General features: G+C 33.1%; 2 protein-coding genes across 3 annotated transcripts in view; both read right to left on the bottom strand.

Annotated features, from left to right (window-relative positions):
- LOC127847163 (mucin-5AC-like) overlaps nucleotides 1-19470 on the bottom strand; it is a 180980-nt gene that overhangs the window by 114334 nt on the left and 47176 nt on the right. The window lies entirely within an intron of this gene.
- The window catches only part of LOC127847165 (coadhesin-like), a 95426-nt gene that overhangs the window by 69275 nt on the left and 6681 nt on the right, over nucleotides 1-19470 (bottom strand). The window contains exon 10 of one of the 2 annotated variants that reach the window (XM_052378877.1): nucleotides 17991-18711. The exons of the other annotated variant lie outside the window; for it this stretch is intronic. Coding sequence (XP_052234837.1) covers nucleotides 18308-18711 — 404 coding nt within the window. The 3' untranslated portion in view covers nucleotides 17991-18307. Of the gene's footprint in view, nucleotides 1-17990; nucleotides 18712-19470 lie in introns of those variants that run through there. 2 annotated transcript variants of the gene reach the window in all.

The raw sequence follows: 19470 nt of genomic DNA, 5'->3' as shown, positions 1-19470 counted from the left end.
GAACATTATTAAAAATTATAATTAATTTATTTTCGTAGTCCATGCTTACCCGATGTAAATCAAACTGGTGTAGACTATACAACTATAACATTTAAGGCCTTTTAGTGGATACTAATGAATTTACAAAGCACCATTCACAAACACAATAACTTCACTTTTAAAGCACGAACTTTCGATTCCATGTAGTGGAATGAAATTTTAATTGCAATTATTTGCGTAAGCTACCATATTGGCAGCAATCTTGCAAATAATCTGGATTTTTATGTTGATTGATTCACTTTCAAAACATTAACCATCATAATATCATTCTTATTTAGGCTTAAAAGATCCCAAATATTGGATAAAGTCATGATTATAACATCATTTACGTTAAATGCTGAAACGGCGGACATCGTGGACGCCCTGTTGGATTTCTCATAATCCCCAAAGATAACTGTCCGGCTTCATTTAGATTATTGCTCAGTAACATGTTCCCTAACGAAAAACACTTTAGCATTTACCTACGCCACAATGTCGGGTATATGTAATTTTCTCCCGGACTATAGAAGAAGTAGACGTAGTAGTAGCAGTAGTTATAGTAGTAGTAGTACGTGTAGTAGTAGTAGAAGTAGACACAATTAAATAGGTTATTCTATTAGCTATTGTATGCTTCGTATTTAGTGCCAGGAATTTTAAACTATGAGCCTTGTTTCTTCTGGCTCTGTTGTTGCATCCAGTTTGACGTGCTACTTGTTATAAATAGTAAATGTGTGCAGTTGGTACACGCACTGTCTCTATAACATAGTACCTTAGTGTGTAGTATGGAACCATGCACGAGTTTGTTAAGGATGTTTCCTCAATGCACTTACATGTATATGTGATGCATTTTCTATCTTGTGTCTTTGTATGTAGTCTTTTTATTCAAACCGATGTTAAGAATAATGGTCATTTAAAGTTTTTCTTAAATGATGTTTCATATTGATTGGGTTTTGCTATTAATGATGGGTTTTTTATACGACTAATCTAGTTCGGACTATATGTAGTTTACACACTACTTGGACTTGGATACAATATAGCCATAAATAGTTCAATAATGTATTAAAGCCTTTGAATCAACGTACCAATAAATGAATTCCAAACGTTTTGATAAAGTTCATTTATAAGTGTTGTTGTGTATTAACCGGAAACAGCACCCACACGTGTCCATGAATGGTCGGCTTTACAGAGCAGGATGCAAACGTACATGAGTTGTAGTTATATTCGAGCTGCTCCGTAGCTGTTAGACGCGCACTGACGCATATGTTTTCACTACCATTTTCCAAGTTAAAGTAAGCATCGTATCCGGGCTTACAGCAGATTTGGGCAGTAAAGTAGGATATCCCGTCCACAGGAGCTGTGAAGTGTCCAGTGTTGGGGTTGTACGCATTGCCTTCGTTGACGATCAGCGTAGGTGATGCATTGACACAATTTGACAACTCATTGAATCCGTGATCGTTGAAGGCTACTACATGGCCTTGAATATAATATCGATATTGCAGTTTCATGTTAAACGTATGTTTAATGAAGAAACTCTACTCGTTTGACGGATCACATATTCAATGACATCAATTATGTCTATTGTTGACGTTGATTTAATAAGATTGAGCAATTTTGATTTCTTAATTTAAGACAAAATAAGTTAAATACATAAAAAATACCAAATATAACAAACTTATATCATTTTCAACCTATTCAACTTTATATAAGTTTATACAAAAGCGTTTCGTTCATTTTTTTTTGAAATACCATTTGTAACAGTCATGTGTTTACAATAGCAACTATGGAAAACATTTATTTGATTTAAAAATGTAAACAAGGAAATCGAATTATATAAACGTTGATATGTATTTTGTAATTAATTTTTCGGCCAAACATTTTATAGTGCATGGATTTCAACTTCAACATAATCTGATAATACCGCTCGATTGCGCTACATTAAGGTGCCAGTTTTAGAATAGGTGTCATGTTGTTTTTTTCTTTTAACGGATATCTTAAAATAAAATACTGCAGTCAATGTCGATTTCGACATTCATTCATTTGTTTGGAACAAATATTAGTGTGCGGTTGATTCTGTGGTCCTAAATGCTATATAACAATTATGGATTATAGTCAATTTATAAGGGTGTGAGAAGCGATGTGCACGTCAACGTTGAGTGTAGCACAGCTCATACTCAACCTTAGAACCAACGTTAAATGTCGCAACCTCTTGATGCTTTTGTTGTATCTGTAACGATATTTGTCACAACAAAGTTTGCTTCCATTGAATACCGCAACAATAACGATACATGTTGCAGCTCTTGACGATAATCATACTTTGCAAGATGATTATCCTATTTTGAAATCTATGTGCCGTGTGTAAGACTCTATTGATTCTTTTGCAAAATACATGAAATTTATCCCAGGTAAATGATATTACCACGCCACATATCACCAAAGTGATAAGAGAATACGTATCAATACCCTAGTTCTAAATGTATGTAACGATGAATAGAATTGTACCCTATTTGTTCCTGGACGAGTTTTTTTACAAACAAAAACCGTTTTTGACAAAACAAAAACGTAGGCGAAGGACTGTGCTCAGGCATTTGGAAATTGTCCGTCCAGAAATCAACAACACTCAAAATTGTATTACATAAAGATAATTGTTGCTTATGTTTTTTACGAAAGTCATTCGGTCTAAAGCAAATTTATCTGTAGAGCTGAAGTACACTGTTACTGTATGTTCAAGCATATGATTATTACGGTTACAACAATGCTATAACAATGTCGATTATGTCCTGTTTGTATGAATCAAGTAATGTTTTGTGATTTTTTTCCGTTCAATATGTTTTATTATTTTCGTCAATGGGTGTGTGGGGGTCGAGGGTATCCCACTCCATATTACAAGCAATATCTGCATATTACAACATGTTTTATACATTCCATCATTAACAGCTTTTACATTACACTGTAGAAAAAATATTTTTTGTTAAAGAATTGGTTAAAGTTCCTTATCACAACTAATGGATAAGAGTTAAAGAAAATTACCCATTATTTACTTATAAGCAAATCGTAAAAATAATTCATGTTTGCTCCTTTAAGAGTTGGCCTAGTTTTGTGCATTTAACAATGGTAAATAAACATTTTTATCAAAACAAATAAAACATTTAAAGAACTATTTGTATTTGCATGTCCCAGTATAAAGGGAGGCACATTAAGGAAATTCAACAAATGATTACATCCTGAAAACAATTATGTTATTAGCTGATTGACAAGCTGATATTCCCAAAATATATGTTGAATAGTTTTACATTCAGTTTCACAAAAGATGCAATTGGCCGCTGTGGCATATCCAATTGTAAATAAAAATGAGTTGTACATAGGCAAATACAAATGTGTCTCCCTTCTTTTGTTTCAACATTATTAAAAATGTTCGACTATTTAGCATTACACACTAGAGAAGGTTCTTTTTTGTGTGTAAATATATCATACATAGGTTTAGGGTAATTATATATGATATTTTGACGATACAATGTTGCAGATATGCTGTAAAAAAATCAACTCACATTAATGTATTGAGCGTTACGAAATAGAATCCATAAGGTGAAGTAAAAATTAAACCTTTCGTTATTTTTTTTTTATTTTGTTGCCTTATTCTTTTTCTTTCACAAATGGTCTGAACGCGGACCCTTGGATGTGAAAATTCTTCAAACTGAGTTAAACGTATGTAAGTGATTGTGTATGTGTACGTCGTTTAATCTAGAAATAATGGTATACATACTTTAACCGGTTATCTTATTTGTATGTGTGTCTTGCTGAACAGTATCGATTTTCTGAAATCAAATATAATCTTGTGTGCACTTATGATTCCAGTCCAGTGACAAGATTCGAATATAAGACAATCAATCTCAATGCATATAAACTACCATTTGATCATCACTTTCCGTTTGACCAATACACATGCACTGGTTGTATATTGCCAAGATACCAAACAATAACTATGTTTGAAAAAAGATATGCATCGTTGATTTTAATTAGTTTGTTGAAAACGCTCGTCAATAGTATCAAAGAGGCACGACTTACAACATGGACGTTTTTCTAAACAATTCTACGCCGTATTGCATTTTCATAGACTAGCATTTGTAAAAATTAGCTTAAAGATTACAAAGTTGTGATTACTCCATATATAATTAAACATGCATGCCAATGTTTCCCGATGAATAAAAAACATCGGCATATGGTCTTCATCTAGTATTTTTGCCTCGTTTCAAACCTTAACTTGATTTTGCAAATGAAATTTTTTAATTGCATGTGTTTCTTCAAAGATCTTTTGTGAACTGCAGTAAAAGTAAATAAGACTCCGATGTTGACAGTTTGACAATATTAAGTCATTCTAAGCACAAGGCCGATACCGACACGTTAGTTCGTACACATTTCAGAACAAAACATGTGTCGTATGAATAAATCTACAAAAAATGATGCGTTCCCAATAGCGTACATCTTTTATGCTTGACTACACTACGCAGATTGTTAACCATTGTTCCATATTAGGACTCGCAGGCTTTAAATTTTAGTTCGTGTTTGGTCGTACACATGGCTGCTACAAATGCAACTGCGATAACCTCAACAAGAACAGCCGCTTATTGACGAACTGATAAAAGTAAAATCTTCTACCGGTGACTTGGAGAACTATACAAACTGTTACATAATTTGTTTACGTAGATTTATGGAAAAAATAAAATTATTTAATGCATATGCAATCATCAGCTTGTAATGGAAAAACAAGTCTGCTATTTAATTTGAACATCAAACACAGACCACAGTTTTGCACTAGTTGTACAGACCTGGGTTTTGCGCATAAAACATCGTCACTTGATGCTGAACATATTTACAACTTACTCCGTAAATGATATATTGAATAGACATTAAAATACTTCAATTCGCGGGGTTAAAGCGGTACTGCACGATTTTATATGTGTTAAATTGTAATATTTTGATCAAAATATTTTAAAATAACACAAAATAGGCAAGACAAATTATACATTGAAGACGAATTTCATAAAATGCAGCAAAGACAAATCAGCGCCCCGAGCCGATTGTGACGAAGATATCGTGCATATTTTCCTACAATGACCGAAATATTCGTCTTTTTTAGGATCGGAGTAGTGTTCGTGTGTCTTATGAATAGATATCGTTTCAGTAAATTAAAATGATCCGTTAAACTAAATGTTGATTTCCATTGTACATGCATGATATACATGCTGGCAAATTCGACTGTACAGACATTTTCGATTTCAGATATTGAAATAAATGTATAATAAGTTTTTTTACACATTCTATGTAAATTCATAAATATTTGGCAAAATCTTGCAGTCCCGCTTTAAAAGTTGAATACAAGATATTTGTCAGTGCGTCACGTCAGCTGTATTTGTTACTGTTGTAACGTTGTAACCGACCTCTGTTCACGTGAACTAATTCTAACTACACACTCCAAATATATGAATATGCACCATTCATGCCGTTATAACTATTGAATTTATTAAATTGCAACTACATTATGTGCTAGTCGGCACAATCGTGTACAAACTTAAATGCATCTTTGTGTTTTTTAATATCGCGTTGCCCGTGGCTTGCACATGCCTGTACGCGTGACTTAAGATTCCACGTAAAATATGGATGTTGATTAATTACATGTAGCAACAAGTAACGTGACAGATCAAATAACGGTTCATAGGTTTGTACAAGATTTGTGTTTGAGCCGTGGATGTTATGATGCTTAACCCACAATTTACGCATGTCTCTTTATAAGTCAGCGTCCTAGAAATCCAAAATGGTTAAGGTCGCTCGTGACTTTGATAGGCTTATTTAGTCGTAAGCACACGAAATGACACGGCAACTTGGCGTGTCTCTGATAACCCGTGTGGCTGTAAATGCCTTTTACTTTGAATGCGGTCTGCATTTAAAATCAGAGGAAAACGAGGAAAGCATTTGTAATGTAGTATCGCTTTTTCCCTCCCAAACTTTATGTTGGTAACTTTTAATTTAAATCATTTTCGTACAAACTTATTATCTATACTGATTATTGAGTTTTGTATACGTTGGTTCATGATTTGTTTCATTTAAAAAATGTATTACAAAGTTAAAGTGAATGTTTACGATTTAAGGTCTATTTCTCAGTTTATCGTGTCTTCAGAGCCAAATGACTCATCGCAAAATCTTCTTTTTTTTAAAGTGATGAGTGTATATCTTTTATTACGTAATAAAAACAGCATAGAGCACACGTGCATTCAGTTCAACTAAAAAAGACCGACTGTTACCTTAAACTGCCTCTAGAATACTGCAGTTGTAGAGATTCACAGTTTCAAAAATAAATCTTATTAAAAAAACAAGACATAAATAACATAAAATTTTCATAACAAATAAAACAAAAATAGGTACATGTGTACTTAAATTGTCCAATATTGTCAAATAATTTAGATTAAGCCTCCATTTTTGCGTTTATTTTTGACGATGCTGCGAAGCGGCTCGTCTAAGTTATCATACCATGAAAAAATTCTTCATAATGGCGACTTATGTTCAAGACCTAGCCGGTCCGATTGAGATAGCTCGATTTTTCTACCGTACCCGGGAAATGCTAAATCAGTTGTTGTCGGCAATAATTGTATTAATTATAATTATACAAGCGATTTTGACACATTTTGGCGCTGACGTCATTTCAGAGAAAAACCAGGAAGAAGTTGACGTACTGTTTTGCGCGATATTTTCTCGCAAATATTTTTCTAATCGGCATACCTCGCTGATAATCATTGATTAAGGAAAAGGAAGCTCAGCTATAAGATAGCATATTCTGGGAAAAAGATTTAATAATATTTTGAAAACGTTAATTTTAAATCAGTTATATTCAATCCATATGTGTATAGATCAATGAAACAAAGATGCATTTTCTGTATTGTATTTGACATTTGCCGTACTTCTGTCATTAAATTGCGAATGAAAGCGTATATAATTCACGTTTAACGCGATTAGGAGTGTAAAGAAAACGAATTATTTCGAACCTGCCAATTGTACAGTCGATCGGGTAGTTCCGAAACTCGGGTAATTCCGAATCAACTCTATGATTTAATTAAAATATTAGTCTAAAAGATAATGCCATATCAATATAACTGTGATTTTTGGAAAATGTGATCAATTTCAAGCAATAACACAGTTTTACTTCTTATTTCAACGGTGTTTTCATTGAAAATCACACTTTGGTAACTATCACAGTCGTGTCATTTTACCGTCGCACTGTCTATCAATAACACGCGTCAACAATTAAAAGACGATTTAGAAACACATTTCCTGGGTAAATGCTTGTAAATTTGGTATAAATTTGTTTTTTTTATAATCATTTTTAAATTCCTGCGAGTGATTTAAGTATATGTTTATGATTTATGGAAATAAAAGCATGGAAATTGCACCTCGTGTACATGTCAGTTGCGGATCAGCTGATTGGGGAAAATCTCAAAACAGTTTATTATTGTTTAATTACTGTGTTAGTAATATTTTAAAGCTCTAGCTACCACAAAAGTTTTTGTATATATATATATATATATATATATATATATATATATATATATATATATATATATATATATATATATATGTGAAATGAAAAGTGCCTAGTTTCTCATTAAGTTGATACAATGTTTCATTTGAATTATTTAATTATAATACTATTTTGTGACTTCAATGTCGAGAAATACAGAGAATAAGATTGAATTTTGTTTATTCTGTCTGTCTTTCTGCCCTAAAACTTTAACCTTGCTCATAAAATGAAACTTTATGGACCTGGGTCTCCAAACTTTACATGTTCTTGCATCTGATTGAGATCTATTATGCAAACCAGTTATGAGGCATTAGGTCTAAGTCACAAGGTCAAGGCCACCACATACAGTAAGCATTTGTTGAATGCATCTTGGTTTGTTTGTATGTTTATGTGTTTAGTATTTTTAAAATAAGTTATAACATTTAAATGTATAATAGCGGAGTAATAAAAAACCAGCGGAGTGCTAAAATCTGTACTCTAGAAAAAATATATGGATTAATAAATAATGGTAAGATGTTACTAGTGCTGGAAGGAGATTGGTAATATTTTAAATATTTATCCAATTTTAATGTGCATTTATGCTGTGATTTTGCATTTCAGATAATTGTCAAGTTGGACTGATGGGTCCTAAAAAGCACGAGTGCTCTGCACAGTCATTGGCAAAGAGGCTGAAGCGGATACTTTTATATATTTTTACATTATTGTGATCCTATTATTGTTAAATGTTGCCATAATATGTTATTTACCAAACATTTAACTTGATATCTAGTATTGTCTTCCATTTCTTTACCATTTTTATCCCAGAGGTACTGGTTTATGTTGTTGTTGTTTTTTGATACTTTTTATTTCATTATTTTACATTATTGTGATCCTATTATTGTTACATGTTATCATTCTATGTTATTTACCAAAAAAGTAACTTGATATCTAATATTGTTTTCCATTTCTTTAGCAAATTTATTCTAGAGGCACTGGTTTATGTTTTTACTTTTTATGGATGCTTTTATATATTTCTACATTATTGTGATCCTATTATTAGCAAATGCATTCCAGAGGTACTTGTTTATGTTCAGTTGTCATTTTTATGCCCCCGGATCGAATGATCGGGGCATATTGTTTTTGGCCAGTCTGTCATTCTGTCCCAAAACTGTAACCTTGGTTAAAGTTTTTTGATAACTTTTGCAATATTTAAGACAGAAACTTGATATTTGGCATGTATGTGTATCTCATGGAGCTGCACATTTTGAGTGGTGAAAGGTCAAGGTCATCGTTCAAGGTCAAAGAAGCTAATCCAAGGAAGTAATAAGCTTTAAAGGGCGATTATTATCTGTACCTGCCAAATGAAAAAAAACAACAAAGCGCGCAATAGGGGGCATTGTGTTCCTGACAAACACATCTCTTGTTATAAATACATTTATATGTAGTTCTGTATTTTTTAGGACCTAAGTTATAAAAATATTTTCTAGTCATACATAAAACGTTCTAGTCATAAGCATATATGTCATATTTTCATACAGTTTGTACATTATTGTGATTCTATTGTTAATGTTATTATATTATGTTATTTCCCAAGAAGGTATCTTGAGTTTATCAATAAATTGCTTGTATTGAGTATTTGTGTTTGTTTATATAACCAATAATACAGAGGAATCCATTTCAAATCAAAACATAAATACTTTCCAACAGCTTTATTCTCCTGTGTATAGACACACACCCTATAATGTTTTTAAATTGTCAGACAGTTATTAAACTGAAACAAACGAACCTATCTGATGTTTTATTTAATACATACATCATTTGTTTTGACAGTCAAAATAATTGTTGACAGTCAAAATAAGTTTTGAGATGATCCCTGACCTACATCTTCCAAATAGTCCGAGTGATCCGAAATTACCGCACTCGATTCAGAACTAGCCGACTTTATGCAAGTGAATAAGTTCAAATTGGCATCAGAAATGTATTAGTAAGTATTAATAAATTAATATGGCCTGAAAGATGAAGTATTTTTCCTCAACAATCCAAGTATTTTGAAAGCAATTGCTTTCTTTTAAAAATATTTTCACCATTATTTACGCTAGTGATCCGGAACTACCCGACCGACTGTAAACGTTATAGCGAGTATGGTATATAAACCGCATAATAGCAGTACGACATCTATGAAACTCGCTCTTATGCGTGCTCTCTCATTTTGCATATTTAATGAACTTGTCAAACAGAAATTACAGAGCAACATCAGTGCACACACTATGTTTGATAATTCATTCGTTTGTTGCGTATTGTTTTCTGTTTTAAACACATATTAGGTCATATCGCGGAGATTTAGTTAACCTTACCATGTGTTCATGGGCGAACTCACGTATTCAAGTCGTTTTTCTCTTACTCTATATATTTTTCGTACCCAAATTCTTTTCTTACCCAAATTTTGTTTCGTTCCCAATTTTTATTCGTACCCATTTTTTTTTCGTTACCAAATTTTTATCGTACCCAATTTTTTGGCATAATTTTTGTACCCAAAATTTTTGTACACACATACACACTTGTGGTGATGTAGATAAACTTAAATTGATGCTTTTATATCCATCCTCTTCAAAAGCATCGTCACAACAGTTCTGTCAGTACTCTGATTTACAATCAAATGTCGTTAACATTTTGAGATAGGCCTATAACATTTTTCATAGTTATTTGAAATACTATACACAATATTTAGGAATAGGCTCACATATTTTAAAATGAAGCATCAACATTTAAAACAAAACTGCATATTTCTTTCAATCCGGTATGCAATATATTTTTCTGATTATTTTTTGTGAAGAAAAATAATTGAATGCAAAGCTTAAACATATTATTTAAATAATATAAAATGTGTATGCAACATTTATGTTAGTTGTAATGCGACTGAAAGATACAAAAACACAATACGTTTAATTAACTTAGTTATTCTTTAGACAATTTATCAAGGGGCGGCTGTTTGTATAACAAACATCACGATTTTCTGCTAGTTTTTTGACCATGTTGATGTCTACATTTTGACAGGATAAGTGTTCGAAAATTTGCGCAGTTAGCAAATTACTTCCTGATGCGTGACCTAAATACATGCTAGATTTGTTTATCAAAATTTTCATAGTTGATTTTGTGTTGTGGCTTTGCTACACGTTTTGATAAGCAAATTGGAACCATAATGTTACAAAATATCGAACAACTGCAGCGACTTAAGCGTTGTAATGACCAAAAGGAATCATACATAGCAAATTATTAAATGTTTGTTGCAAGTGTGATGCGATCTTGATTACACCGTGCGTACATATCTAGAGGTCAATACAACTTTAATTCATTAATAAAAAAGGACACAGTTTGTCGATTTCTATAAATGCCATGGTGTTCTTGTTGTGAATCAACTAGGGTAGTAAAGCAGGCAGTCAACAGCATGTAACCGCACACATAAACAATCTACGATCGCCAGTTCAAGTTAAAGATCCGTTAAGTCTGTGTTCTTTAAACATACATAGAAACGAGATACCGACTTATAGTTAGGCACGTTGCTACCACGTTATTTACGACAATGTTGGACATTATGAGAACATGACGAAAAAATTAAGTATGTCTGAAAATCCAGTAAGCACAAGGTCATTTTGGTTCGTTCTACGTGCTTTCTTTAATGTAAGCAGCGATAACTCTACACCAGTGCGGCATACGCAAATACGATGCACCGTGATGAGCTAGAAAGTGAACTCGATCATTGATTACCAGTTACACGGTGGTTAATCACGGGCGCCACCTCGTTTTTGTGATGAATTGATAAATGAGCAAATTCTACTTCCGATGTGGCGCTAAGGACCCGATGTAATTAAATGTCACGGATAAATCTAAACTATTAAACAATCTTAAAGTTTTAGATTTCAAATATCTACATTATAGATCCTGATGCAATGAAGCAAATCACGTGTTTTGATATATCAATTATAATAGCAAGCAGATGGTGGAAACAAAGTAACGTCCACTTCCGGTGGCGCAGATTACCATGAAAACGACTGCGAGCATCGCGGTTTTGTAGAGCAGCAGTATGTGTTCAATGTCATTATTTATTTAATGGATTCATCGCAATTCGTATTGAAGTTCAGTCATGTAAGCTTTGTTTAGTCATGCATGCTTTCTAAGTTCAAATTATTTTGTCATTTTAGATTTTCTGCTTTTTTAATGTCATTTTGGCAGATAGTTTATTTCAATTTTTACAATGTAATCCAGCAACACATAATGCAAACAGTACAGTTTGTCACTTGTGACAGGAAAAGGGTGTTTATACATTTTTACAAATCATTGAAGCATGTAAACTTGGATGCAAACAGGCACATAAAATGACCGTTTTTTAAGGTCAAATATATTTTGTTCATGTTTTCAAAGTTTTAAAGGTATCCTCATTCAACTCTCTTCCAGTATTTTCTATCTTTCATAGCTTGTCTTTCAATCGGTAGTAGGGGCACTGACGCTGGTTCACAAGCCTTTGGTGTTTAACAACGTTCTCACATCCCAAGATGAAGTCGCAAAATGCGGAAATGTCTTCCACAGCTCAAGCGATAACTTCCGGTCGCAGATGGCGTTCTGTATTTCTTTACAGTGCAGGTTTGCGCTTCCAAAAACAACATTATCAAGTAGGCTAATGCCCCCATCAAGCAAGAGATGATACTAGCGGTCATGCGGATAAAAACCGACGGAAAAAACGGAGACGACTGACGCCGAGTTGAAGGCCGGTCAATATGTGTGGGTATGAGCGTACACAACGTACAATGAATGCAGGATCTCGGAAAATGGATCGTATTTAGTGGAGCGCTAATCATGGCGACTTGAGAATATTGTGTAACGACTATTCAACGATAACAATAGGTATTTCGTGCATTTGTGTGCTATTTTTATTAAATTCCGTAATCGTATATTTCTAGCCGACGGTAAGAGGAATCGCGATCCTGATACTATTTCTGAAGTTTCGTTTGTTGCTATGTTTGTAATGAAGTGTTTGCATTAAAGATCTTGGTCATAATTTCAGCTGGATGTAAATTTATTGTATCACCTATACTATTCATTATTATCGTGCTATATAACCAGCGCCATGTGTATTTATACATGTTTTTTTTAACTCATCACCACATAGTAATGCATGTTTTTTCTAAAACACCAAGTAAGGTAAGCTTTGTGTACAATAATTATTTAACAATAAAGAGAATGCCGTATTGCCTGTTCCATTTCTAAAAAACTTAACATTGAATTAATTGAGCAGAATGATCGTTTTAAAATAAATCTGACAGGATATCTGCTTGTTTTATATGTAAATTGAAAAGAAGGAAATTCATGTTTCTATTGTTTGCGAATGAACAAAATAGTATTTGTGAATATTCTTTATATTTTAAATTATTAAAGCAAAATATGTTATTAACTTTTATTATATTTATAGCAATAGTAGTCCTTAGCTTTCGGGTTTATTTCCTGTTACTTCACTTCTAAGAATAATAACATGAATAGTAAACGGCCTTCATTCTATATTTGTGTATTGTATGGTACGCGGGTTTATGACTATTTATTAACTATTTTTAGTATTTTTTTTTTAAATTATTTCTTTAAAATCGGGGACGTCGATGTATGATAATCAGGAAAATAGATTTGTGCCTGATCTTTTTTTTGTAATATATCAGGCTCGGCACGAATACAATTATTATACCATGTTTGGTTAAAATAACACTGGGATTTTCCGTGTAGTTCTATTTTCCTATTCTATTTTTGAAGGAAATAATTGACGACTAAGAAAATTGATGGGATAAATCGAATACTAGGTCAGAGCCGAATACAGTGAAGTTTATTATGCTCGCCAAGGCTCGTGGTTCAGATTTTCTTAGCCTCGCAAAATAAACTGCGCTTTATTCGGCACCGACCTAGTATTCTCTATATTGGCGCCATTGTAGCGGGAGGTAAAATTGAACCTGCCGTTAGTTCGAATGGCACTGACGTCGTTTTTAGATGGTCGCTTTAGCGACCGTCTAATGTGCTTGATGTAAAATTCAGGTCGATACGGCCTGGGTATGATTAGCCCAATTCCCGCTTACACTACGCGCGAAGAAAGAGTTGTATAATTTATGCAAGAGGTTTGAGTTCTCCAATTATGTTTATTCACAAATGGAAACATTATATTAATATCGTGTTAAATGCAATAGTTTCGAATGGTGTTTTATAGAAAAGAATAAAAAAAACAATGATCGTATTGCACGTGTCGCGGAGGAGATTGTTTATGAATGATTAAAATAGTCCACTTTCTGCTGCGTCTGCGTGACGTAGTATTTTCGCTCATCTCATTCATAAATCTGAGGCTGGCGATAAACAAAGGGGAGTTCGGGTGAGAATTACGCACTAGTATAAGGTTACGCTTGTTTATATTCACAGGTCTCAATTAATAACACGTTGACCACGAGTTCAACAATTATTACCGGGATACGATAGACAACATAAAAATGATTCATTATCGCTGAAACTGTTAAAAAACATTTAAATATAACAAGAATATTCTCTAAAAAATGTAGTCTTGCTGTTTTGAAATAAGGTTTGGAATTTTGGTTTCTAAATAACTTAATTAAAAACAAAAGTTTAATTATAGTGTTTTTTACTTTTAGTCGCATATTTACCGCATTATAATGTGTGTTATGATAGGCAAACCATACATTAGTAAAATTCAATCTGCCTTCGCACATAGAAGGAATGGGTCAATTAGGTGCTGCGTTTCCTTTGCTTACTTCAGTTAGAGGTCAATTCTTTACGTAAAAGCAATCACAAGGCCCCGGCTTCAGAGGAATTGCGGAGCGTTCTTACATAATTAAAGTCGTAGTCGCATGGTATTTGCGTTTAGCGTCCTATTTGGTCACGTGGTTCTTTTTCGCGGGTGTTTTGGCATTCATGATATGAGGCTATTAATAGATGCGCCTGTCGATAAACAAAGGAAAGTTTACGGGCGATAACAACGCAATAGGTTACGCTCTCACATACAACTCAATGACGTAGTACAGGTCGTAAATTGAGAGATTTGGGAAAAAGTTGACGCTTATTTATATTCTCAATTTATAAAACGTTGAACATAAGTTCAACAATAACTTTAGCGATACGATAGACTAAAAAAAATCATAATCGCTTAACCCGAATATAACAAATAATTTATAATAATAATACGAATGACCTGTTTCATAACCTCGTTGAAGCTACTACATCGGGTATTTCTGGAAAGCGTTCTTGGTTCTCAACACATAGCGGCGATATTTTGTATTTACGGGTGCTAGCAACGCAATAGTAGAAGCTTAGTAGAAGGGTTAGCTTGTTTATATTCACAGTTCTCAATACATTGACAGTTGGATATGAGTTCATCAATTACTCAGGCATACTATAGGCAACCTCGAAAATGCTTTATAATCGCTAAAACCGAAAACAACTAAATATATTATATTAAATATATTTATAACAATACATGTCTTTTAAAAATGTAGTCGGCGTATACGCCGACTTTGAAATAAAGTTAGCAATTTACTTTTCTAAATAATTGAATACAATTAAACAAAAGTTAAACTATTGTGTTGTGTTTTTCACTTGTAAGCTGCATATTCACCGCATGAAATGTGTGTTAGCATTGTCAAACCACACATTAGTGTGAGTAAATAAAAAATATACTACGGGAGAGCACTTCATATGTGTCCTCATATGCCTTGTTATGAGTATCTTTCTTCATTATCGAAATATATCGTATGTTTATATTTGATTTAAACGCAGTTTTCTTTCGTCACATTTAAATCACACGTCAATAGCGCCGTCATGCGAAAATGGGTCTTATGCGTTTCGGCAAGCGTTTGTTAAACCCAACATGTGCTCTTGCGCAGTCAGGCCATAGGCGACGCTGTTCGCTTTAAAATCACTCAATATGTTATGTTTCTTACCAGAAGGAGGGATAGCTGAGTGGGCTATTTATATGAAGGGCGCATATGGAATAAGACCCATTTTCGCATGACGAGGGTCATTACAAATCTCATTGCGAATTGAAAATCCCACATTTAAAAACAATGCTTTTTGATACAAAATTGAATTCAAAATAGCAAACTTGTTAATAATGGCAGCCTATCGACGCATTAAGGAATGATTTCCAGACGTGCTGACCAAGTACGGCAAACATTGTGGTATGATAATTAAACGATTTTCTCTTATCGTGACACTATACTATTTCGCTAATGATTGTTTTCTCATCTTGGAGGCGAAATTGAAATTCTGCGAGCTGGATTGTAACGCGTAATTGTAACAGGGCCACAATTTGTGTCGTTTGAGCATACAGAGAGTAGTCCGGAATTTCTTACACTGAACAGTGCTACATCCTTTGAATTGAGCACATACGCAGTGATGTAGCAAAAATTTAGAGGTTGTATCTCGAATCAGCTTATTAAATATTCGAAAATATTCATGCGTGTCTGTTGGCGTTATGTTAAAGTCACTAAGATGAAAACTGAAACAGCTTCGCCTAAAAGCGCATTAGTGCTCTATACCTATGTTTATGTTAGCGTTGTTGACACCGTGTGAACTGCTCGGGTAACAAGTAAAGCATAAACAGCAATGTTTATATACTTTTATTCCTCCATATACAAGATACGAAGATTATTGTATATTTGAATTTGTATATGGTGTCAAAAATCAAAAGTTTTGTACACGGAACTTTCATTATGAATTTATATTCTTGGTGAGATAGTCATTTGATATTAGAAAAAATATTCCTTTAATATGATGGTGACTGCAAATTTTCTTTATATTAAGTTCTCATTACCATTTTCATCATACTTTCTTTGCTTTCAGAACTTCCAAAAAGGCATGCTGTTTTTATTTTGTCTTAGTTATTTCTATGAAATAATAAGGATGATAAAAAGTGCACACAAAACTCGACCCGTGCGCTATGACACACACTTTTTTAAGTTGAATGGCGTGTGTTCATTTCAAACTTGCGATTGATTTTGAAAAATGAATTGCGTGTTAAATTATGCAATAGCGAACATCTTCAGTGCCTTCAGCGCTTTGATTTTTCTTGAATCTATGTGCTATAAACGATTTCAAAATTTATCAAGGTACAAAAAGAATATTTCTTTAAACTAAGGCAATGTAAACTTTCATACACGTCAGTATTTTTGGAAGAAACTGTCGATAAGCATATTCAGTTAAGTTTAAGCGGCACTGGTTAGCCCGAGTTGATAATATAAACTCCATTTTAGTCAATTGCGAACTATAATAAAAAGGATGGGGCTTTTTTACATCAAGCTGCAATACATACAATGTAACGCGTTTAATATCGAACTACATGTACTGTTAAGCAGAGCATTGGTTCTGTAACACAGTATTAATAAATACTAGATTTAACAAAATATATGTATTTATTAATAACTTGAAAATGAAGTACGCCGAATTATAAAGTGTTTATAAATGATGAATATAATCATAAATCTGATTTGCTACCATAACACTGTCGATTTTGTTCTGATTAAAAAACGAAACTTACTGTTTACAACCTCTTTTAATGCTGTTTAGAGGTGATTAGAAATACGCAAGGATGACACTTATGAATAGCTATTCGGTCAATAAAAGTATTTATTTGTTATGTTCCCTGGTGGTAGTATATGTATCAATTAAGTATTAAGTATATTAAGTATATATATCTGTATGACTATCAGAGGTAAAGAAGAGTGCTTGATAAGCACATCGGTAAAATATATGATACACATAACGGTATTAAACTTAATGGCAATGATAGTAAAAAAATAATTACAATCCTTTTACTTTTGTTTATTTCTGTAACATAATAGCATTTATCATTGTAGACGGTGACAACTTATTTACTTGACTATCGCTTCTGACATGTGTTGGTGTATTTAGTTTTGCAAACATAATATGCCCTAAATGCGTTCAGGGGAATGCATTCATAGTCGCAAATAAACAATGTTTTAAATTCATATTAAAATGAAATAGTATACGCAACTTTACCGGGAGTTCTTATTAATTCATTGTAGAATAGCGCTAATAATTTAATACCAAACCATTCATAATAACAGAAGATTACCAGCTTTAAATATCTTTTGCAAACCAGCATTTTCAAAAGGATGAACGCATAACGTATCCATAAGGTTAAAGCAACATTTAAATGTCTAAAAAGAAAAAATAACGCCTATACTGTGTACAATGTTTTGGAACAATCAAAACATTTCAGTGAGGTAAGTTATTTGCTAAAATAAAAATACAGACCATGTCTATAATATAACTAAGTTTCTCGTCGAGACACAGTTTGTTCAGAGAAAAAAAGCGTTTAAAAATGATAAAAGTGAACGTGTGTCAGCAGGAGATTGAAAAGTTCCACGAATAGTATTCAAATTATGTATTTCATCATGCGTAATTCTAGTATAAAAACACCCTCTTTATAATATGTACAATAGTTTGAAAATATGTTCACAAAGATAAAACAATTTTAGTCATTTTCTGAGCTATGTAGAATTAAAGTCGACTTGAATGTACCCGTAAGTGTTTTCAAAATGTGTTATACGCACGACTTTGTATAATTTGAGTGAATTTGTTTTGCTTGTATCTCATTCCATTTTTGCGTTAACTACTTGTAAACGATGTGATATAGATTAACTTAAACTACAAATCGCGTACTGGAACAAAGAGTTCACGTTTTGGTTAAAGCTCTTGGATCAACATTCCAGTAAATGAATTCCCACTACCTGTGTATATCGCTGATGTGTAACGACCCCCCATCATGACCCACACGTGCTCATTCATGGTCAGCTTCACAGAGCAGGATGCAGAAGTACAGGAAGGGTTGTTATAATTGTAATTATATGTGTTTGTCAGATATACCGTTCCACTCATGGTCGCACTGCCTTTTTGTATGTAAAACATAATTTGATTGTTGGTGCTAACGCACATGTGGACAGAAAAGCTGTATATCCCGTCCACGGGAGCTGTGAAGTGTCCAGTGCGGGGGTTATACGCATTCCCTTCGTTGAAGATCACAGATGAAAACGCATTGACGTTATTTGACAAAATGTTGATTTCGTAGGCGTGAAAGGCTACTGCATGACCTGTAATATTATATTAATATAGTATTTCAATGTTAAACATATCCATTATAAAAAAAAACTAAAATAAATTGTAACCACACACTTTTTTCGTTTGATAAATTACATATATATCAAATATAGTATATTATGCCTATTTTTGGACATTGAGATCAATAAATGTAGTTAATCATGCCTATCTTTGGACGTTGAGATCAATGTGAATGTGCATTTTTGATTTCTCAATGAAATAAGAATGAAATAAAAAAGAAATTTATATTCTTCATATATCAAATGCTTCTTAATCAACTAATTAGAAGTTGATTAACGGCGCCGGTGAGATAACTGGCCATGATAGCATAAAACATTTGCACCAGCCGTGTATAAACATTAATTCAACGTTGAAAACGTGTTGCTAAATATAAATTAACGGATATAGATCAAATATTTTTTCGAGCAGCTTTGTCTTCTATTTCAAACAATAAAACAATGAATAAAAAATATTGACGTGAAATTAATTTTGCAAATAATTGACAAAATAAAAATGTGTATATGGTGAAAATTACTCTAAATTGCGCTACATAAGGGTGTGTTGCGAAGATGAACATTGTCTTACTTTGTATATCCTAATATGGTGTACCTAAAGAAATTAAGATCTAATATGACCTTCATACATTTGATGCTTGCAACAATCATTGAGCGGTTGATTCCGACGTAATTATATCGGACAATTATGGATGATCAGCACTTCTTGGATGTGTGTTATGATGTTTGAATATCGCA

Source organism: Dreissena polymorpha, chromosome 10, assembly GCF_020536995.1.
Source record: "Dreissena polymorpha isolate Duluth1 chromosome 10, UMN_Dpol_1.0, whole genome shotgun sequence".
Classification (NCBI taxonomy): domain Eukaryota; kingdom Metazoa; phylum Mollusca; class Bivalvia; order Myida; family Dreissenidae; genus Dreissena; species Dreissena polymorpha.
The sequence above is the reverse complement of the archived record's forward strand: the minus strand, read 5'-3'. Positions and strand labels throughout refer to the sequence as shown.